Source organism: Solanum pennellii, chromosome 2, assembly GCF_001406875.1.
Source record: "Solanum pennellii chromosome 2, SPENNV200".
Classification (NCBI taxonomy): Eukaryota; Viridiplantae; Streptophyta; class Magnoliopsida; order Solanales; family Solanaceae; genus Solanum; species Solanum pennellii.
The window spans coordinates 59,696,108-59,720,519 of NC_028638.1; the positions used below are offsets into that span (position 1 = coordinate 59,696,108).

At 35.4% G+C, this 24,412-nt stretch overlaps 1 protein-coding gene across 5 annotated transcripts in view; it reads right to left on the reverse strand.

The window, feature by feature from the left end:
- LOC107011343 (transportin MOS14) overlaps positions 1-24,111 on the reverse strand; it is a 74,831-nt gene extending 50,720 nt beyond the window's left edge. The window contains exons 1-10 of one of the 5 annotated variants that reach the window (XM_015210803.2): positions 23,769-24,110; positions 22,239-22,337; positions 21,932-22,153; positions 21,677-21,796; positions 19,909-19,992; positions 19,726-19,785; positions 13,076-13,204; positions 12,887-12,948; positions 4,195-4,251; positions 3,951-4,074 (exon numbers count right to left, since the gene is read on the reverse strand). In XM_015210803.2, coding sequence (XP_015066289.1) covers positions 3,951-4,074; positions 4,195-4,251; positions 12,887-12,948; positions 13,076-13,204; positions 19,726-19,785; positions 19,909-19,992; positions 21,677-21,796; positions 21,932-22,153; positions 22,239-22,337; positions 23,769-23,984 — 1,173 coding nt within the window. In that variant the 5' untranslated portion in view covers positions 23,985-24,110. Of the gene's footprint in view, positions 1-3,950; positions 4,075-4,194; positions 4,252-12,886; positions 12,949-13,075; positions 13,205-19,725; positions 19,786-19,908; positions 19,993-21,676; positions 21,797-21,931; positions 22,154-22,238; positions 22,338-23,523; positions 23,659-23,768 lie in introns of those variants that run through there. The other 4 variants (XM_015210805.2, XM_015210807.2, XM_015210806.2 and 1 more) reach the window with 4 other exon arrangements.
- Between the last annotated feature and the right edge of the window lie 301 nt (positions 24,112-24,412).

The following is a 24,412-nucleotide window of genomic DNA, read 5'->3' on the forward strand; positions in this document are numbered from 1 at the left end:
CAGTAATTTGATAACGGTCGTTAATTCATGCAGGAGATGTGATACATGAAACCCTATGCATGCCACAGCCCTTGAATTTTCCAATCACTACAAGTAATTTTATTATTTCATTCTTGCATTCTTTTCTTTACAAATAAAAATCAAACACTTTTGGCACTCTTAAATAAATAATTAGACAAATATAATTTCGTAAAAATATTTAATTGACAAGTACTTTGGGTTCGGTAATCGGTTCTTTTAAGATCCACTATATTACTTGCGCGCAATCACGTACACTTCTGTGTGCAACTAGGAGCAACAGTGCCTGGGACGGATGGGAAAAATCACCTAGTATTTTGGTCTCCACTCTCCACCGAGTTTTGAACCGAGTTTTAAACCTGAGACCTCAAAGTTCTCAACCACTTCATTGACCACTAGGTCACACCGTTGGGTGAGTTGATTGAGGTTATTATTGAAAGTCAAGAATATTATGTGGAATATTTTTAATGATTCTATCATAATGATTAGAAAACCCACAAATTAGGAAATTGTTGTTAATACATGAAGAAATCAAAAGGTGGTCCGTAGTCACATGGAATTCGATTTTTGGGATTAGTGTCTACAAGATCGCTAACAGTAGGTTCCTTTTTGAATATTGTAAGAAATATAGGAAAATAATATTATTGAATTGTTGTTGTGTAAATTATTAAGCACTACAATAGACCCCGTTTCCAATCCTTTTTCTAAGTAGGACACTATATATTATTCCTATTACTATTACTATTCCTATTTCTATTCTAAGTAGGATTGTATATACCGATTACTATTCTAACACCCCCCTCAAGCTAGTGCATACAAATTATATGTATCTAGCTTGTTACAAATATAATTAATACGAGGATTGATGAGGAGATTAGTGAGATATATGCAAATTGATCACTCGACTTCACAAAACTGACATTCAATCTCAATGTGCTTAGTCTTTCCATGAAACATCGGATTTGATGCATAATGCCAATAAATCACAGTCTTGAGCTTCCCAAACCAAGCTTGCACAGGCTATTTCAGACCATAGAGTGACTAACACAATTTACATACAAGACTACTCAACTCCTCCCCTGCCCCGAGCAATACAATTAGGTGGTTGCTCCATATAGACATTCACAATTCAACGGTCGTCGGAAGGGCTCAAAATCTAGAATTAAGTGTATGGATCGCATTGGAATCAATAGACGAGTCAATATTAAACAAGAAAGTCACCGACAAACTGCCCGAAACATGCTCATATGTCGGAGCAATAGAATTGATGGTTGAAGCCTGAAAGTGGTCACAATCTAGGAACTAAAATTATATGGGTAGGGTCGGAATGATGGCACGACCCAAGTAGAAAATAGAAATTATATAGGGAAGGTCAAATTGATGGCACGACCCTATTGAAAAAGAGAAATAATATGGGTAGATTCGGAATGATGGCACGATCCCACTGAAAAAGAAAAAATACATTGATAGGTTCAGAATGATGGCACAACCCTAAGCAAATCAGATTCGAGAAGTAACCGGAAAGAAGAATGGAACTATGCAAATCAAATCTGAGAAGTCCCCCAAAAAACACACGGTGTTATGCAACTCAGATATGAGAAAGTAGTTCGGAAAAATCCACGGTGCTACGCAAATCAAATATACAAAAAAAAGGTAGTCACCGAAAGGATGACACAGTGCTACACAAATTAAATACGAAAAAATAGTCATAGAAATGATGGCACGGTGCTACACAAATTAGATATAAGAAAGTAATCACCAGAATGATGGCACAGTGATACACAAATTGAACATGAAAAAAGTAGTCACTAGAAAGAAGCACGATGCTACACAAATACTAATGGATATGAGGTTGACACAAAACAGTCCTAGAAAGTCATCGGAAATCGACACACAATTACCTGACTAGCAATCATCTAAAATGGGCGTGAATATAGATTGCAAGGGACGGTGCAGATTGTCCTAACGAGATCTTAATACAAAGAAACAGAATCAAATTCACCATCTCAATTTGGATGGAGAAAGGAGTTCGATTTCAAAGATTTCACTTGAGATGGACGTGCTACTGCTGGAACCTCTTATTTTTGTATGCCATTCTTATAAGGTATTCAGAATTGCTTCCAAATAAAACGTTTTTCATCTGTCTATATTTATTAACAATGTTATGATGAGGCAAGTGGCGGACTCAGAATTTTTACATGTTAGGTGCTCAACTGCTTTAAATCTCAATACTTTGAGAATGGGTGCTCAGCCAATATTTTTGTGTTACTAACAATTTTGAATAAGTACTCAAGCACCGCCTAGCTACACTGTAGGTCCGCCATTAGTTGTGGCAATTTTTACTATTGTATTTTCTTTTCATACATGATTTGATATGCTATACTTCAGCCTCTTTGTCTATCAGAAAGGTTTTGAATTTTCCAAGAAAAGTTTTGATTTTCCTAAGAGTTATGACCATTTAGAAAAGGTTTTGACTTTTCTAATGGGTTGTGACTATTTCCAAAGGGTTGTGACTTTTCCAAAAAGTTGTGCCTTGACTGATGATTTGTGACCTTTTTGAAGGGTTGTGACGTTTTTATAAGACACAATAAATATTTTTCATACTACCCTTTGTTGGCTATTTAAAAAGAGGGGTTACCTCACATTTTTCAAATCTTTTAGTTCCCTATTGTTCTTCTTCTTCTTAAAACATCCAATTTAGTATATCTATAATATACTACACACCTTCTTTCATTGGTTGAAACTTTTCCAAAGAGTTATGACTTTTTCGATGAGTTATGACTTTTTAGAAGGATTGAAACTTCTCCGAGGGTAGTGACTTCTCATAAAACACAATAAGCACATGTTCATACTATCATTTGTTGACTATACATGGAGGGGTATCCTCACATTTCTAAATTACGAGTTTTTTTAAGTTTACTGTTCTTCTCTTCTAAAAAAGTCAAGTGTAATTTATAGATGTTGAGAATCTCAATATTCATTGACATTTGAACACTCCATAACTTGAATGTTAAATTAATATAATACTCCAACTAAAAACATCCAATGTAGTATATCTTTTATATTTTATATCAATATTTATTTATTTATATTATGTTAAAAGCAGGAACTCCAACAATACAACAAGAAATGTACTATTAGGGAAGGGGGAGAAAGTATATTTAAGAGATGTAATTAGAGATTATAAGAGTGATATTTTTATTTTTACCTTTCACAATTAATTTTCAAATTAGAAAAAAAGTCAAAAATAAAAAGAAGAAAAAATATGAATCTAATTGGAGGCAATAGAGAGGTATGACATCACCTTATCTATATCTAGCTTTATATTATAAATAGTTATAGGTGTTTTTCGGATATTGATTTGAAAATGTTAGTAGTAATCATAAGAAAGTTTACATCCACTATTCATAGGAACTTATACTTTATTATTCCATTTATAATTATGTACTTAATTTTTTTATTAAATAGTATTGACAATGTTTTTTAAATAGAGTAGTGGCTGCAAAAAGATGAGATGTCATATCAAAAGGATTGTCTCAATATAAACGCAACTTTGATCAACTAGAACTAATTATTGATATCTCATCAAATTCCAGAACAAAGAGCCAAGGGGCATACTTTTCCTCCAATTTCCTGATGATCAAAGTGAAAGAACACCCGAATTTAAGATACAACCAGGAGAAACAATAATTTTGTATACATGTGATGACTCAGAAAACCTTGTTAAGTGCATAGACAGAATTTTCTTTCAATTATCACTTATACTCTCTGTGTAACATAAAATTTATCATATAACAATATTGTAAAATCCAACAAATGCACATGCTATTTAATGGAAAGGTAAGTCAATAGAGCAATTTGTGGATGGGAATACATAGAAGCAGAATAAAGAAACAATCTGCAGTCAAAATGCATGCAAAGCAGAAGCTGACCTGAGAACGCAACAGAAGGGCATCCAACAATGCCGAGAAAACAGGAAAAAATAAGATCTTGACGCTCTTAACATTTTCTCCACGATCTGCATCCAGGCCTAGGATGTAGCCGGCAAGACTGCACCTGCAAAGTGAGAGTGTTCTTGGATTGAGGGAACCATTTGAACTACACATTTCGTTTCATAAATCTGCTCTAGACCCCAATTTGAATAAAAGTAACTTCATTATGAAAACATAAAAGCACCAGAACTGCAAAGTCGAGTCTGCGATCTCCCAATCTTCACTTGGAAATGAAACACAACTGCCATCATACATTGCATGTCAGGTACTTATTTTTATAAGTAAAAGATGTTTCATTAGATGAAAGGTCCCAAAAATTATGTACATCAAAATAGAAACTTTCTTATCCACTATGATTGAAAGGATTCTGAGAAAAAAAATTGAAATCAGTAACTTGGGATTCTAATAAATTTAAAAGACATCAACTTTGTCTTATAGGTTCAGATCGCACCAGGTGTTCGATATATGTTAAATCTAGACCTAAGACAAAATTGTTGAGTATTTGTGTTCAAAGCATTTGTTGTTTCTTGTTCTCCAAATTATCCCAGAAATGCAAATGGACATCGTGTTCCACATCTGCCGGAGTAGCTTCCTAACATTCTATCCTTGCCATGCCAACAGAGCTTCTTTAATAGATTGAGGCATCACTCACTGAATACCTCCTACATGTATGTACAGTGAAGGAGATTATGATTAATAGATTCAAACTCCTGCTCAAGATCACCTACTAAAGAAAATGAAACATTTTTCTTGTATGTCTTGTAATCTATAATCTACTCCTGCTGGTTTGCACAAAATTTTAGCAAGATTTGACGGTATAGTTTCCTTTGCTATCGTCTTCCCAAAATAATCTGTCCTGCTCTGTTGCTAATAATGGAAGCTGCCAAGTTGTAGAAAAAGTTGAGCCAGCTTTTTGATCTGTTCCCCAGTTGAAACAATTTCTTCTGACCATTAAATTCCATACATCTCCAAATCTGCATTCTGCCAGTGGGGCATGTAGTTACAGAACTAAGCTGTACAAATCTGGGACGGAAATTATCAAGGGGATTCTTCTAGCCAAGGATCCTCCCACATTTTTGTCTTCCTCCCATCGCCAACTGATATCACGAACAAATTTTTTTAAGGTCTCCCCACAAGTTTCTTATTGTTTCCATAGAGCAAACCCATAGGAATATCACTTGTTTGATACACCAACATTTTACTGTTCCATATTTTGTAGTGACAACTTTTCCCTATAAAACACCTTGATCGCAACTAAACCTCCAAAATCATTTAAAAGTAGACCTTTTCTGATGTAGTTTCAAGTCCCTCACCCCTATTTCACCCCATTGTTTTGGAGTCGTGACTGTGACTGGCTCAATAAATTAAATTTACGGCTCTCCAAATTCCCTGACGATAGGAAATCCCTCCTTGGCTTGTCAAGCTGATTTGGTATTTTTGAGGGCAATAAATGTAGATAAAAGCAATATGTTGGCATCCGACTAAGACATTATCTGTGAGGGTAAGTCTTCCCCAGCACACCTTCCAAGATTACTCCTTGTCTATGTTGAGCTAGTGGTAGACCAAGGTAAGTAACAGGAAAATGTTCCACTTACATACTAGTATTGCAGCCAAAGATTGAATGTTGTTAACTATGTTCACTGGAAACAGGCAGCCCTTGGACAGATTTACATGAACTGCCAATATCAAGGTATCATCAGCATACAGCAAATATGAATCCCGATGGTTCTCAACAGGAAAAAAGCTCCAGCTGATTATTACCGCCATTTTCCACTCTAAACCCTTTGATCCAACCCTCTATCCCTGCGACTTCTAAAATCTTGCTCAAAGCTCCCAATACCAGCAGTAGCCCACTGCTGTACCATTAATGAGGATAGAGAACTTCAGAGAGGCAATGTAATCTTTCACCAATTCACCCATTTGTCAAAAAATTCCATGTGTACCAACAATTTTGACAGAAAAGACTTGTTTACGCGGTCATAGGCTTTTCCAAAGTTCAGTTTACAAACTGTTTCTAACTTCTCCTTACCTTCTTGAGTCCAAATTCTCATTGGCTGTTGAGAATGTCCCTGGATATTGCATAGATAAATCATAAATAAATCAGTTAGATATTTTTAGAATTTTAAAATTATTTTATTGAAGTCCTGTAGAGTTAGTTCTTTTATTTGTTATTTAAATTTTACTGATACGTTAGTAACATATTTTTCTATATTTAGTTAGAAATTATATCTATTATAAATGTATCTCTGGATTTTTTTATTTTTTTTTTGAGACAGATATGTCTCTGAATTATTAATAAAATAATTCCCTTTGATAATACGGCAGTATTTTTTCTTTGAGTAGAAAAATGGATTCCGAAAATAGTTTTTCACTAATGGTTCCTCCTATTTTTGATGGTGAGAATTATCAACTATGGGATGTGAGAATGGAAACTTACTTAGAGGTTCTTAATCTTTGGGAAGCCGTGGAAGAGGATTATGAAATCAATCCGCTGCCAAATAATCTCACTGTGGCCCAAATCAAGAGAATATGTCTCAGGATATTGCAAAAATATATCAATTAGCTATTTTAGGATTTTTAAATTATTTTATTGGAGTCCTGTGTGACTTGAATTTAGGAGTTGGTTCTTTTATTTGTTATTTAAATTTTACTGATAAGTTAGTAGCATATTTTTCTATTTTTAGTTAGAAATTATATCTATGAATGTATGTCTCCAATTATTAATAAAATAATTCCCTTTGATAATACTGCAATATTTTTTCTTTCAAAGTTTTTCCCTGTTATTTTCTTAATTTCTTTATTAAAAAAAACGGCAACTAAAATTGTATCCATAATTTTTATCCATCGATGAACGTGTTCTATGTGCCTGAGATCAATCTGCCCATAATACTTTTCCGCCTCTTGGTGAGGACTCTAGCTATGATCTTGTAGACACTGCCTAAAAGGCATATTGTCTAAGATCCTTAAGCTATGTTGCCTCTTTCTTTTTGGAGTTAAATGCGATGAAGGTTGCATCTAGACTCTAGGGAAAAAAAACCTCCATGTGTAAATATTCAAAAGTTACCATCAGATCGCACAAGCTTCATCTCCTGCACTTTCTTAAGGTCATGAGAACTTCTTCCTCTGTAAAGCATCTCTGCAGCCATACTCAGTCTGATTCTGAAAGTTTTACCAAATCTGAGCTCCAATTTTCTGCTTCATGGCGCAATTTTTCGTAATAGTTCAAGATTTTCCCTTTTATTGAAGTATCTGGATACTCAGTCTCTATTCCATCAATTAGTAGTTTATCAATGTTGTTATACCTTATATAATTAAGTGTGACCATGCATTTATTTGAATCAAAACTAAACTATCCATATAGAGTAGAAAGGTTAGAGACTTGGTGGGAGATTGGTGCTGCCAGGGGCTTGATTGCAGGACCTTCGGTCCTATGTGGGGATTTCAACACTGTGAGGTACCCATCAGAGAAGAAAATTGCAACAGAATCAACAAAGGAACGACAGATTTCTCAGATTTCATAGAAGACATGGAGTTAGTTGATCCTGAATTATCTGGGGTACACCTGGAAGAAAGAAGACAGGCATACAACAGCAGCCAGACTTGACAGAATTTTATTCTCGGAAGAGTGGGAAGCAGATTTTAGAAATATAAGGCAACACATACTTCACAGAGTGACATCAGATCACTCTCCCATAATGTTACAATGCGGCGCTCGGGAAAACACAAAGTCATACTTTAAATTTGAGAACTGGTGATTGGACATAGAGGGTTTCAATGACAAAATTAAAGGATGGTGGAACTCCTTCAGTTTCACAGGAAACCTGACTATGTCTTGGTTGCAAAGCTCAAAGCACTAAAAGAAAAGCTGAAAGAATGGAGCAAAACTGCACAAGAAAACTTGAGAACACAAAAACAAAATGTCTTGAAACAGCTAGCTGAGTTAGAGAAGATACAGGAGAACAGAACCCCGAGGCCAGAAGACACAATCTCTAAAACAACATTAATCAGTGAGTTTGAACACATAGCAAAAAGGGAGGAAATAACTTGGAGGCAAGGATCTAGGGCAGCGTGGCTGGAGCAGGGGGATAGAAACACTAATTTCTTCCACAGAACTGCAAATGCTCACAGGAGAATGAATACAATCTCAAAGCTGAAAGTGAGGAGAATATTTGACTGAACCATAGGAGATACAGAAGGAGATAGTAACTTACTATGAGGAACTATACTCTGAGCCAGAAGAATGGAGACCATACCTGGAGATGAGAAACTGTCCTATGATTCATGAAGAAGAAAACAAATTACTCTTGGCACCTTTTGAGGAGCAGGAAATTCTAGAGAGCATAAAAGCATGTGCAGGGGACAAAGCACCAGGGCCAGATGGTTATTCCATGGCCTTCTTCAGCCAATGCTGGGACATCATTAAACCTGATCTGGTGGCTACAGTGCAGCAGTTCCATAAGGCAGAGAGGTTTGAGCAGAGTATTAATGCCACCTTTGTGGCTTTGATTCCTAAGAAAGTGGGAGCTGAGGAACTGACACATTTTAGACCTATTAGTCTAATAGGTGGAGTTTACAAGATCATTGCCAAACTGCTGGCAGAAAGGTTAAAGAAAGTGCTACACAGGCTTGTAGACAACCAACAAATGGCATTCATAAAAGGTAGACAAATAATTGATGCAGTGTTGATAGCAAATGAATGTGTTGAGTCTAGACAAATAATTCTATGCAAGCTTGATATACAGAAGGCCTATGATCATTTAAATTGGATTTTCTTACTACATATGATGCAAAGGATGGCTTTGGAGCCAAATGGATTAGATGGGTGAAATTCTGCATAAGCACAGTTAAGTTTTCTATTTTAGTTAATAGAACTCCTAGTGGTTTCTTTTCATCCCAAAGGGGACTGAGACAAGGTGACCCCCTGTCACCCTTTTTATTCATCTTAGCCATGGAAGGTTTGAGTAACCTAATTCACACAGCGAAGATGAAGCGTTGGGTAAGGGGCTTTAGGGTGGACAGCAGTGCACAAAATGGCTTGGAGATTACCCATTTGCAATATGCAGATGATACTCTCATTTTTTTTTTTTGAAGCAATGACTGGTCAAATGTTGATCCTAAGAGTAATATTCATCATCTTTGAAGCAGTCTCTAGATTACATATCAATTGGGGGAAGAGTTCCATTTATCCCATAAATGAAGTGGCTCAAGTGGAGAGTCTGGCGGGGGTTTTGGGTGGTAGGGTAGGAGAACTACCAACAATATACCTAGGTATGCGATTGGGGGGAAAGAGAAAATCAATAAAGACCTGGAATGGAGTAATAGAAAAATGTGAAAAAAAGCTAACCAACTGGAAGAGCCAATATCTGTCTACGGGAGGTAGATTAACCATGGTAAATAGTGTGCTAGATGCAATACCTGCTTATACGATGTTTGTGTTCCCAGCACCACCAGACAAGGTCATACAGAGGATAGATGCTTTGAGAAGAAATATTCTTTTGGCAGGGAAATGAAGATAAAAAGAAGTTTCATCTAGTCAAGTGGGAAGAGGTCATAAAAAACAAGAAAGAGGGGGGACTGGGGATTAGGAACATGAAGAAAAAAACAAGCCTAATGTTGAAATGGCTTTGGAAGTTTATGACAGGAGAGAATATGCTATGGAGAGAGGTGATCAGGGCAAAATATGAAATGGAGAATAGGTGGATGAAAAGATGGTATCTGGAGATCAGTAAGAAATCTTTGGCCTCTGTTTCGTTCTAGAATCAGATTCCAGGTGGGTAATGGAATGAAGGTGTCATTTTGGGAGGACAGATGGATAGCCCAAAGAACCCTGAAACAATTATTCCCAGACTTATATACACTAAGCTTTCAACAAAATGCAACTGTGGCTCAAATGTGGACAGGACAGGGGTGGAACTTACATCTTAGGAGGAATCTAAATGATTGGGAGATGGGGAACATAGTGGCCTTCCATGATACAATGACACAATTTAGTAATATGACTAGGGAAGAAGACAAGGTTGTGGAAGATCGGCAGCAAAGGGGTTTTCAGTGTCAAGTCAGCTAACAAAGATCTCAATCATTCAAATTCAAATGACAGGATGGAGCTCTGGCCATGGCAGATGATATGGAAACCTAAAATCTCATACAAGGTAAACTGTTTCACATGGTTACTAGCAAAGGAAGCAGTGCTGACACAAAAAAATATAAAGAAGCAGAAGTTCCAACTGTGCTCAAGATGCTATTTGTGTGAGGAACAGGCAGAGACAGTCAACCATCTATTTTTGCATTGCAAATGGACAGATCAATTATAGAGAATATTCAGCAGCCTTAGGAAGATCACCCGGGTGAAACAAAAAAACATAGCACAACTCCTAAATTGTTGGATCAATATAGGCAATACTACAATTAAGGAGGAGAGATGAGGATTGTCCCAGCTAATATATGGTGGACAGTGTGGAAAGAAAGGAATCAAATATGTTTTAAGGGCAAGAAAAACAATTTGCAGAATTTCAAGATGAATTGTACAGCTCTTTATTATTTTTGGTGTAAACAGAAAGTTTTAGTACAGGCAGAAGAACTTTTTGATGTTATAGACTATTTGTGACAAAAAGCACAGATGGAGTCAGTCTAGTTTGTAATACTTTTGGAAGGGAGGCTACTTTGATGTAGTATACCTGTGGACAAATAGGAAAAAAAAAGTTATCACTCTCAAAAAAAAAGTAAACATGCATAGTTATCTTGATGTTTGTTGTGTTTCACCAAGATTAATAATTCCTTATATTATATTGGGCCCATGGTGGTACGGGTAATTCCCCTTAATACAAGTGTCTATCTTAGCAAAAGAGAAAAGAAGCAGGGACAGTATAAAGAAAGCTTCAGATTACAGTAAACTGTTTCTAACTTCTCCTAACCCCATTCTTGAGTCCAAACTCTCATTGGCAACTAAAATTGCATCCGTAATTTTTTATCCATGGATGAATGTGTTCTATGTGCCTGAGATCAATCTGTACTTTTCAGCCTCTAAATGAGGACTCTAGCTATGATCTTGTAGACCCTGCCTAAAAGGCATATTGTCTAAGATCCTTAAGCTAGGTTGCCTCTTTCTTTTTGGAGTTAATGCAATGAAGGTTGCATCTAGACTCTGAGGAAAAAACCACCTACATGTGTAAATATCAAAAGTCGCCACCAGATCGCACAAACTTAATCTCCTGCACTTTTTTAAAGTCAGGAGAACTTCTTCCTCTATAAAGCATCTCTGCAACCATTCCCTGTCTGATTCTGAAAGTTTTCCCTAAATCTTGTCCATCCAATCTAGGCTCCAACTTTCTGCTTCATGGCGCATATTTTTGTAATAATTCAAGATTTTCCCTTTTATTGTATCTGGATACTCAGCTTCTATTCCATCAATCAGTAGTTTATCAATGTTATACCTTATATAATTAAGTGCTTAGAATTTAATTAGAACATTAAGAGACTATGCATTATTTGATTCAAAAATAAATGCATAGTTATCTTGATATTTGTTGCTTTCACCAAGATTAATACTTTTAATATTATATTATATTGCGCCCGTGCTGGTACGGGTAATTCTCCCTAGTCAATACAAGTGCATCTATTTGTAAAAGAGGAAAGAAGTAGGGGCAGTATAAAGAAAGCTTCAGATTACAAAAAACTATGCTTACGATGGAGCCAACAAAATGATGATAGAAGTTAGAACCAAGGATTTTATGTTTCTATTAAAAAAAGTTACATTTAGTGAATCGGAGAGACGTCACATCTCTAAAGGAATGGGGAGGACTCGTGTGAAATATCACATGGTATTCAACAAAGCGTTGTTAAGGAATTGGATATGGAGATTTGAGGTGGAGAGAAGGCATTTTTGAGAGGGGCGCAACAGAAACATGGTATCATCGAAGGAGGATCGATGACTAGAAACAATGGAATATCGTTTAGATTTGGCTTATGGAAGAGTATTTATAGAGGTGGGAAGAGTTTAGTGGACATATCTCTTTTATGGTGGAGAATAGAAGCAGGATAAGTTTTTGGGCATATAAGTGGTGCGGAGAGAACGAGTTGAAGGAAGTATTTCCAAACATTTAAGTTTCTTGCCAAAAAGATATGATAGTCATCAAATTTGTAGGTCGCATGAGGGAAGTTCATTGGGATTTGAGATTTAGGAGGAACCTACAGGTTGGGAGATGAAAGAGTTTCATATTATGGTTGAGTTATTGTATGGGCAGGAGATACATTGATAGATCGGATGGATGGAATGGCAAGAGGGTAGAAATTGTTTTGTAACTATTAATTTGTTAACGAAAGATTATTAGGAAAGGGGAATGTATCTTCCGTCATTGCTTAATATAGAAACTCAGGGTACCGAGGAAGGTATGTTTCTTCACGTAGTTAGCAGCAAGGGGAATAATCTTGACAACGGGAAACCTGAGAAAGGGAAATCGCCTATTTTAGTTGGTGTTTCATGTGTAAATTGTTTGGGTGAAGATAAGTTATATTGCATTGTCAAGTGACTAACCGGCTGGGAAGGTGGTTCTTTATTGGCTTTGACCGTTTTGTTGCAATGGCTGATGATGTTGAGCACAATGATGAAGGTAATGCCCAGTTGGTTTTGCAGAAGGGGAAAGAGAAATTCAAGGGCATGGAATGTTGCCTCTTAGCAATTACATGGATTATTTGGAAAGAGAGCAATGGGAGAGCATTTGAAGGGGTTGGCATTTGGGTTTCTTTGTTGACAACCATATTTTGATGGTATACGGCTTGTATATGGGGTTTCCCCCAAATTGTTAATAAAATTATTTACCATATCAAATAAAAGAAATTCTTGCAACGCATAAAAAGAAATATAAGAAATGGCATCTGACCTCAAGAGTGCATCTGTCAGTACAAATGCTTCAGGACTTGCTTCAGTAATCAAAGACGGAGCCTATTATACAAGAAAACAATAGTTAATTAGTTTCAGAGATCCTTGATACAAGAAAACAATAGCATACGACCCATCTACTCTATTTGGCTGCAAAAATCAATTCTAGCTCGGAGTTTAAAATACTTACAGCATGACCAATTTCTGACAAAAAACAAGCAAGACCACTTATCACAGTCTCGTCTCCACTATTAAGAGCTGGGAGAAGAAGTACATCCCTAAGAAATCCAACCTTGCATAGCAAAACTTGTGGTATACACTGCAAAAGGAAAAGTAGAAAAGGTTGGTTTAAAATCCAAAGAGAATTAAATTGGGCCGATTTTGTTTGGTGTAAATCTTCCAGATGGATCTCATATTAATTATTTTTCGGGGAAGGATAAAAAATGCCCTTATGTGAAATGATCAAAAATGTCCTTTGTTTATAGTTTTCCATTTATGCCCTTGTAGTCAGTGAAATGGACCAAAAATTAAATGAAACGAAAGCAAACGGAAAATACTTAAACACTAATTTTAGTATTAATTTGTCCGCCCCGTCTCTTCATCTGATACCAACCCCATTTTTCTCTCAGATTAATTTCCTCCTTCAAAACCCTAGCCTCCTCGTCTAAATTTCTCAAATATGCTTAAGTGGGTGTAGATTTTTCTTCTATTTTCGGTAATTTGACATCATTAAAGATGAAATAAGATGAATAGTTAGCCACCCCAGCCACTAGACTCCAACTCCTAAATGATTAAATTACCTTCAAAATCATTTTTTTTGTTGTTATTTTTCTTTAGAAAACTCCTTTTTACATCGTAACTTCCTTAATATCTCACAAACAACTCTCATTTACTCTCTAAACTGGAAATTTATCTAATATTTACATCGTCATCATCTCATGAATTTTCAATAATGAAAAACAATACTACTCTTTGTTTGGATCCTGGAAGCAAATGTTGTTATTGCTTATTAGTTGCCACAGTGGTGGTACTCGGATTCCGGTGATACAAATTTGAGAGTGGTGGATTCTTTCATTGTATTTATGTTAGCTTTTAAGAACACAAATTGCACTTCAAATTCTTTGGAGTCGAAGCATTTTAAGTATGATTCGCCTGTAATAGCACCCAATCATCATAGTAATACGAATATATTTCCAATTCTTTCAATTGTGCTTCTCTTTCCTTTCATCTAGTTCACATGATTGCCAACAGAACAAACTCCCGTGCTCTTTTCGTTGCTCCATCCTTCAAGACTTCCGTCCTGCTAACATTTATCTAATAGTTTTTGGTATTATATGTCCCACCACAAACATGTCTCATATGGTACACCACAACGAGTAGGCTACTAAGCAATGGCGTAGCAAATGATTCACATCTTCTCTGCATCCATACACATATTTTACCAACTTATCTATTTTTTCAATTAAAGTTCATACAACTAAGTTTCACTTTATCCATCTTAAGCAGCATATGGTAACACAATTTCACTCTAAGGCCCGGTTTGGATGGGCCTAATAAAAGCAGCTTTAAAAAAGTACTTTTGAAAGTGCTGAAACTTATTTTTAAAATAAGCAGTTATGTGTTTGGATAAAAGTGCTGAAGTTGCTATGCCAAACGTGAAAAGGGAAAAATGGAAGAAAGAGATGTTAGGGTTATGTTGTAATTTGGAGATTGTATAAAAATATTAAGGGCAAAAAGATAAAAATGTAGTCAACTTAAAACAGCTTATAAGCTAAAAAAAAAGCACCCCTACCCCAGCTTTAAACTTTTGGCTTAAAATAAGTTTTTTTTAACTTAAAATAAGTTATTTTGAGTATTGCCAAACAGCTAAATAAGTCAAAAATCAGCTTTTAAGTCAGTTTGACCAGCTTTTAAGCTGAGCCAAACAGGCTCTAAATTTACCCTTTCTCAGTCCACTCCATCTCCAAGTGTCTCTTTGCACATGTGAAATTCTTTGTTTGTATAAAGTTTGAGTAATCATCTCCCAATCTTGCAAATTCTTCTAGATCTTAGGTCTCACAATGTTCGTCTCCTTGAACCAGTAAATACAGAAAAAAATAGTGGGGACACGAAATGTTCAAAATTGTCGGGAAAGCCTCAAATAAAACAAAGTATCCACACCGTCTATCTCTCAAAAGTTGATACCTTGCAACATTTCCGGAATCAATCTGGATATCTTTCTAGATATCTTCTCTGCCCTTTGTTGTATGTTCCCATAGGGAATTCCCTGTGGCATTGTTATGCCCTCAATTTCCCTGGCCGCACACTGTGAGGGTGTTTAGCCAGACTTTTAAGCCAAGTCAAACTGGCTTATAAGCCAAAAGTTGCAAGTTGGTCACCCCGAACATATGTTTTTTTCAATGTATACGCACTTTTAGTTTGGCCGAGATGTTTATTCTTTAAAAATAATCTTTTTTTATAATCATGGTGTCCGAACAAGCTTTCCCACACCTCGACTAATTCCACGTGATACCTATTAGTTATCACCTCCCACTAGCTTTTCACCCCACTTCATTGACCACTAGGTCGCACCCTCGAGTTAATACTTAAAACACATTTTCAAAACAATAGCTCTAACTTCCTCTCTGTCCCACATCTGCATTCATCATTTTCATTGCAAAGATCCTCCTAAATTTATGATCTTTCGTAAATATAATTAACTGTACTTTAGTCATTTTACAAAAAGAACAACTTACTGCACATTTTTACCAAACATGGCAACTCTTTATCATCAATTTCAACACTTCTATCCAAACATGTAAATGTTTATTTGTAAAAAAAAAATTGATGACAACACTTAAAATGCTTATCATAACGTACTTCTTATCAGCTAATCCAAATGGGTTGTATATTTCTCGGTTGTGACTTCTCTTCATATGCATGTTCTTGTCACGATCTACACTTCTTTTTTAATGAAGTAAGAATATCATGAATGAGAGGGCACTAACTAGCCCATATACAAAATGTTGAAAATCTCACACAAATATATGATTTCTATGAATGCCACCTAATCAATCCATACACAATAACCTCATGGCTGCACCAAAAAGAAATAAGGGGAAAGAGGCTTTTCCTCAAGTGTACAAAATCTTTCTCTATTCCATCATAAGCTCTTCTATTCCTTTCTCTACGGTCCATGCCAATGCTAAAGGGGCAACTTCACATGCCCTGCATCTCCCCGTCCGTCTTCTATGAGCCCAGCTAAGCAAAGTTTCTTTCATAGTTCTCAGCATTACCTCAATACCAAACCATCTCAGCAATACCAAAAGTTGGCTCCGCAACTATGTTGATAAAATGGATATTGGATTTTTCAAGAATTGGCTAACTTTCAAAGTTGCGTAAGGTCAAAGTCAAGGTCAATTTTCACAACAAAGTATTAGAGTCAAACTCATCTTCAATGTTGTACTACCAAATGCTTAGCCACATGTGTCATGTATTCACACTCCTAATATTCAACTTTGGGCAAGTAGGAGAGAAGAAAATGCTAGAATCCAACATCAATAAGTGTATAAGTTAAGAGTATCCTTACACAACCTTAAAAAATAGTTACTACTTGAGGTAAATATTTTGGGCTGAGTAAGCCCCAAGTTATATAAGGAGACCAAAGCTAATACACTTAAAAGATTTTAGTACCCCCAAACACTATGGGTCGTTTGGTAGAGTGTATAGGAATAATAATAAATAGAATGCATTAGTAATGCATGTACTAGTTGTATAACTAATGCGCAAGCATTAGTTATACATAGATTGAAAAAGAGTACCAAACAAGGTACTAGTAATACATGCATCATTTTTCCTAATACACTCTACCAAATGACCCCTAAGTGGTCGTTTGGTGTGAAGGATAACACCCAATAGTAGTAGCATTAAATCATAGTGACACTTAATTTTTTGTTTGGTAGGCAAGACTGGGATAGCTAATCCCGAAATTAATAAATAGTATCACGATAAGTTATCCCTCCCTTTAGGTGTATAGTAATTTCGGGATAAGTTATCCAAGATAAAATACATAAATGACAAAGATAACCCTTTAAATTCTTTTCATACAACACTTTTCACATTCATGAAGGGTATTTTTGTAAACAAATAAGTTCTTAAAATTATGAAAAACATATTATTTTTAGTACAACAAACCAAACACTAAATAAAAAATACTCTCAGTTTAACTTATCACATCATAACTAATCTCATCATAACTTATTCCATCATAATTTATCCTATCATAATTTATATTCAAATGAAACGACTCCTAAGCGTTAGACATCTGGAAGGTGAAATAAGATAACATGGATATCACGATGTGTCTACCTTTGAAACAGTGTTATGAAGTATGAGCATCCAACCGAAACATTAATGCAATTGGTTCTCTCCTGAAACGATCCTTACCTTTCTTTTGCTTGGCAATAGAGGATAGCACCTAAAACCTCTACAAAAAGTTTGTAACACCATATTTCCAGTTATTTGGTGGATCATTTGGAGGGTGAGAAATACAAGAAACTTTGGAGGCAAGAGGAGCAAACATCATTTTTCTCAAACACTAATGTAATCTTTTTCTTTGATGCAACTTGTCCACGGGCAATGTTTTAGAGCCAATCACGTTGATAGATTTTCTTATCTCTTTAAACTACCTGTTAAGTTTGATTTTCTTTGGATATAAGTACTTTAACTTCAGTAATTTTACATCAATATAATATCTACAAATTTGACGGGAATCGCCTGGGTGAGGGAGGGGCATAAAAATAAAAATAAAAAAAATTGAAATAGTTTCCAAAAACAATTTCGTGGGGACGGCGGCCGGGGCGGGATTCGCGTTAAAAAAATTTAAAACTTGAAATATTTCCCAAAAAGAAAAATTAGAAAAAAAAAATTGATGGGGGTGGAGGGTGGAGGGTGGAGGGGGGAGCGGCGTAAAAAATTTTTTAAAAAAAATAAAATATTCTTAAAAAGCAATTTTTGTGAGGGGGTAGGAAGTAGGGATATGGTGAGGTTAAAAATTCTTAAAATTTGAAATATTTTTCAAAAATAATTTTTAGATTTTTTATTTTTCTTTTTTTGAGGGTGGGAGCTGGTTTGGTGGTAAAGGATAAAAATATATTTGAAATTTAAAAATTTTAAAAAAATATTAATTATTTTTTTTTGAATGGGGGGTGGGAGGAGGTCGTGTATGGAGTATGGGTAGGGTAAGATACAACAATTAAAGGATGAAGTAGAGTTTTGGAAAACACTTCCCAAACATTTAATAAGCCACCAAACATGAAAAAATTAGAAAACATTGACTGTGTTTCCTCCATATCAAACACACCCTTAATGTGCGGTTTGGTATCGTCATCAAGGTTTTAAAGCATATTTTTTCTCATCAATGGAGCCTCCTATAAAGAGGCTACACTAAACAATTGAAATTTCATTTTATCGTGAATTTTATTCTTAATTTCTTCCTTCATATATTTGTCATCCATGCTTATAATTATTAATCTTGGACTAAACATATATATTTGTATTTTTTTATCCCTTTGTGTCTTTTAACATTGAAGCCCATGCTTTATTTGCGCAAAAAGCCCCAAAAAACCTCAAAGCTTTTTCGTGCTTTATGTTTTTGTTAACACTGTCCTATTCTCAAAATAGTAAACTTGCAACTACATCTGTGTGGAACCTAAAAATTGGATCACAATGTGAGAGTGCTAGCTTATATACGTCTGAGATGAGTTATAAAGCTTCTAAGGACTTAGGGCTCGTTTAGTGAGTTACTACCTCAGATAGTCACTCAACTATGCACTCTTCTCTCAGAAAGTCACTCAACTTTCAATTTTCACTCAAAAGTCACTCAACTATGCACTTCTTTCTCAGAAAGTCACTCAACTTTGAATTTTAACTCAAAAGTCACTCAACTATCCACTCTTTCCTCAGAAAGTCACTCAATCTATTAAATTATTTTTTAATTAAAATTTGTTGATATTAATTATTTATATAACAAACCAAAAATTTTAAAAAATAAATTAAACCATTTAGTGATCCACCCACCTAACCCGACCTATTTAAAAAATATGATATGACCGATTTTATTTTTTCTTTAATCCTAAATTATTCCCTCTTAAACCTTGAATTAGGATTAAAGACAAAATAAAATGGGTAATAACATATTTTTTAAATGGGTCGGGTTAGGTGGGTGGATCACTAAATGGTTTAATTTATTTTTTAAAATTTTTGGTTTGTTATATAAATAATTAATATCAACAAATTTTAATTAAAAAATAATTTAATAGATTGAGTGACTTTCTGAGGAAAGAGTGGATAGTTGAGTGACTTTTGAGTAAAAATTGAAAGTTGAGTGACTTTCTGAGAAAAAAGTACATAGTTGAGTGACCATCTGAGGTATTAACTCCTCGTTTAGTGTGAGGGATTTAAAATAATATTGATGGGATAAAAAAAGTTATCTTGTTTGGTTGCCATGTTTGGGATAACTTATCCCACCATTTATATCATAGTGATGGAATAAGTAATCCCATATACATGGAGGGATAAGTTATCCCAGGATAACTTATCCTGGGATAACTTGTTTCCAACCAAACGAGACCCCTTAAGGTTTTGGGTTGGATGCTCAGATATTTAACATGGTCAGAGCCAGACTCATCTTCAAAATTGGTCTATCCAATGTAGGACCACCCATGTTATGTTACTTCACGCTCCAAATGTCCAATTTGTGGGGATAGTATACTTACTTTTCCATCCTTTTTCTCTGTTTTTCCTTAATATAAATAAAGAAACCAGTTCACATAAGTCACTTACAAGAAATGAATATTATACCTCATGTCGACTCACAAGTTCAGTGAGAACTTCAATGGCTAGATCAAAGGAAGACGAAACCTGTTAACCATTTGAGTAGGTTATTGGGTATTAACAACTTCAGAACTTGAAGCAACTTGAAGACATCATTAGAATATTACCAATGCATGTTAGGTTTTAAGAATATTTTGCAATACATATTACCTGCAACGAGTTAAAAACGAAACTCAGAAGTGGATGTCCAGCCAAAGAGTTAGGTGGAATCTCCGAGAAACAACCAGCTCGAACCTAGACATTTAAGAGAAATACAAGAAATGACCCATGTACCTAATTATGGCACCACTCCCACTCAACGACAAGATGCATATAATAATTAAATAAAGCATATTTTCCAATAACAGTTTTCATTCAGGACAAAGTTGGGTTTTAGTTAAATAATCTAGTTTTTTTCAGAGATTACAAATATAAATAAAAACTAGTCAAAAATAGTTGAAGCGTGTACATACTTTAATCATGGATGGTTGAGATTTAAAAGAAATTAAAGAATTTAGGGCCTTCAATGGGCTGCAAAATATTATACTCCCACTTGTGTGATGCAAAACATTCTTAAATGTTAACAGGCCCATCAGAGTTGGATTAATAACAGCTTAGCAACAATAATACTTAATTCTTTGTTTCAAGAGTAGTTCTCCGGAAGGGTACAGACATGAGGCCTTTGATCCAACTCTCTTTTACATAAAGAAATGAAAATCCATTAACCGGGGAATACTTTTTCATGAATATTCAATTAACTTTTCATTTCAAACAGCCGTTTGTTGCTGGTACACAGAATGTTGCAATTTGCTTCTCCTGGACTTTTTGCAGGACTACTGCTCAAAGTGATTTCCTCCAACTTCTCTGGTCTTTCCTATTTTACTATCAACAAAAATTGTGTTTCCAACAAAATAGAAGTAAGACAAGATGCCACCCTCTTATCAAAAAGAAGTCCTCTTATATTCACTTTGCATATCAGAAGGCAGCAATCAACAAATAAAATCCTTTAGCTCATACCATATAGACTCTGAGTGGCCTCAGTCACAGACATTCCAATGCATAAGGCTAATATTGGACACCCACAAATTTTATTACTCCAGAAGATTCCCCATTATTTTACAAGAAAAAATATTTATGTCAAAAGCATAAAAAATCTTCTTATGAGACCAAAATAACTCAGAACAGGCATGAGTAAGCATGACCATCAAACCAAAGATGGAAAACCAGTACTGTGATTCACTCAGAATCTGATAACTATCTTGGTGATCCAGTAATTCAATGAACTGAAAGACCCAGCTAGGGCTAGGATTTTCTGCACCAGGTATACACACCTAGGGTGAAGATCGGGTTATATATAGTTGTGAGAGTTCCTTTTTGCTAGGAAGTTAGAATATTGAGTTTCTCTGCACCCAAGGAAGTTAGACTACACCTAAATCTTGGTCAGTGCAAATAGAGAGGGGGAGGATCGATGATTAGATTCTTTTTCTGTCTCTTATCAGATATATGAGACTCCAATTCCTTTTAAAGTGGGAAAAAAAGGATAAATAAAATACTCGAGAACAAATAAAATTGCAGAATCTAGTTGCCAGCAAAGAGTTGATGACAATTATTGATTAATAGAGCCAAATACCAGTGTTTATCATCATAATATTAGCATTATATCAGTCCTCATATCTTAATTTTTTCCTTTGAAACAGTCTCTGCTTATTTTTTCCTTTATTTCTAATTGAAGTAATTAGTTCTATTGCAGGCATCAAGTAGATGCATAATAGTTACAAAAGCAAAGCAGCAAAAGGTTGGCTCTCCTTTACATTGTTAGTTAAGAGTCAGGGAGCTGGCAAAGTTCAGAAATGAATCAGGGGAATCTGCTTATTTTCTTCTAGTTTTCGATTGACCCTCAAAAGATCTGGGTTAATGTATTTAGTCAAGATGAACTTACCCAACTTAACAAACAACGCAAAATTTTTCTGTGCCTGCCCTGGAGTTGAATGCTACTGTTAAAACTCATATCACTCTGACGATGAAGGAACTCAAGAACCACTGAAGTATGTGAGAGAAGCTGTTCCTTGCAGGAAAATATACATGTAAGATATAGAAGCTGGATAAAGGGAAGCCATGCATTATAAAGCATCAACTTATCCAAAAGAATAAAAAAAACTGCAGCTTTTAAAACAATCAAAAAGGAGTTCTAAACCTCTCGACCATACTCGCGTCGCTGAGCCGAACTAGCTCTGTACTCAGTATTCTCATCCTCCACAACTTCTGGAAGGACTGTGAGCATTTCCAAGACAGCGATGTTGCCTTCATCATGGTTTTCCAAACTTTGGAGACTGCAAAAGAGCTTCTCAATTGGTTTTCCATGCTCTACAGCATGAAGCATGAGTGCAGAGAGAGCAAGACAAATTTGAGTCAACAGCTGTTTCCGACAAAATAAGATCTCAGCAAATATAAATAACATTTTTAACAATCATAAAAAATTTGCAAGCAGAATGTTGAATCACCAGTGGAGGGCCTAAACTAAATCTCTTAGCAGCCAACAGAAGAGCATTTAGCAGAGCATCTTTTGCTCCCATTTGCAAGTAGCTTCCTTCATTTTGTATCTACAAATTAGACAATAACCTCACACTATCAATAAGATATAAGCAACCTCAAAAAGTAGAAATAAGAGATATGATTTCTCCTTCCCTAAATACAGCACAATACAATTTAATGGAAGTATAATCAGGTGCTGAGGCGCTGCATAATGAACTTATAGGAGGGGGAAGAGCAGTCCAAGGGCATGGAATGTTGCCAGTTCAGCAATTATGTGGATTATTTGGGAACAGAGAAATAGGAGAGCATTTGAAAGGGTTGACATAGATTTTGTAAAGTTGCAAACTAGTTTGTTGTTTCTAGTTTACTTTTGGTGTACCCATGAGATACCTCTTGTATACGGATTTTTCCACTTTTTACTGAAATTATTACCTTATTAAAAAAAGAATGGAAAGGTTGTATAAATGAAGCACAAAGATTATGTCAAAAATTACATACAGTTTACTTCCTTAAGAATATTGAGCATCAATTATTCTTTGACTAACCTCTCAGCAATAACTTACATTCTTAACTAAGAGAACCCTGGGCGTCAAACCGTAGTTCGCCTGAAGCGGATCAGTGATATATAATGATTACTACCTGTAATTTTACATTGATAGTACTAGGAGAAATCAAAATGGATATCAACAGGGGTTATTTTCCCATGGATTGGTAGAAGCAGCTTAGCTGCAAACTTCTCATAAATTCATCAAAAAAATTGAAACTTAGGTGAAGGATGCCAGAGTCTACAAATACTGAGTACTTGAAGAGAATAGGTGAATAATCATAAGCTTGATTATTCTCTTAAGCTTGGTTGGAAATATTTATTGCAAGTGGTATAACTTTGGTAAACTACTGACTCTAGGCAATTTTAGATCTAATCGGTAAAATATAGTAATTGAATAAAACTAAATCAAACCTAAGTACTGTAAATCATGGAATAATCTCAATAAACTAATATAATCTCACATCATGACCTCACAGTGTACGGGAAAATGATGGATAAACCCAAGTCTTTCAGTATAGTTCGCATAGAATTCAAAGACAATAATCAAAACGCATCCAATAACACTATGAGAGACACCAATAATCTGCAAGTTTGAGATAATTGTGAACTCATTTTCTCTCCACAAATAAAAGGAAGATAAACAAGGAAAAATTGGTAACTCAGTCCGTCCCAATTTGTCCAAAATGATGATGCAATCAGTTCAGTACCATTACATTCCTCTTTGCTGTCATCAAATTTAAGGACCAGTGATTACTATCGAGTGTGCTGGGTAGCCACCCTATTACAGCATTTTAAACAATTAGTTGTGTGCCCCTTTTAGATGTTTCTTTACCCCATCAGGCTGAGGATTTGACGAGCCCCAAACATGTAACTGAAGAGAAGGGTTGGGACCTTTCATATGAAAAAAAAAAAAAAAGTGAACGGGGTGAAAGATAATTTATTGGGCTCTGACCTTTCGCTTGAGAATCTGAGCGGCAAAAAATTCGACTTCAAAGTCACAAGCAAATTGCTGGTGATAATTGGATGTCAGGATGGACGTGGCTACTTCCCAAGCAACATCTGTCTGTTGAAACTGTACTAACCATTGATTAGCAGCAACACGGTTGCACGATTGGCTATCGTGATTTAGCACGTGAACAGCTTGCGCGACCTTCGTTTGCAGCTCCATTTTTTTTCGTCTTCAACTCTAAGAAAGCAACGGACATGACTCGATCATCAAAAACCAACGGCGAGATAGCGATACCTGACAGGCGGAAGCCCAAAGCCCTTAAGTGGAAAAAGTATTACGCTATTCGGATGTCCCTGTAGCCCACCCCACCTACTTCCTACCATTGTTATTGGAAAAATTACATAAATTAATACATTTAAAAAATAATTACTGATTTTAGTGATACTTTTTGTTTATTACCATTTATAGTAATACTGTGATAAATCTGTAACATGTATTAAAAGTGAATTATTTATGTAATATATTTGAATTATAATTGTTTTTGAAATATATTGTGTTTGTTTGGTAAAAAATGGTCACATTATATTATAAGTGTATTAAAATGTGTGATAAATGTTTTATCCATCATTAAAACTTGTATTATATGT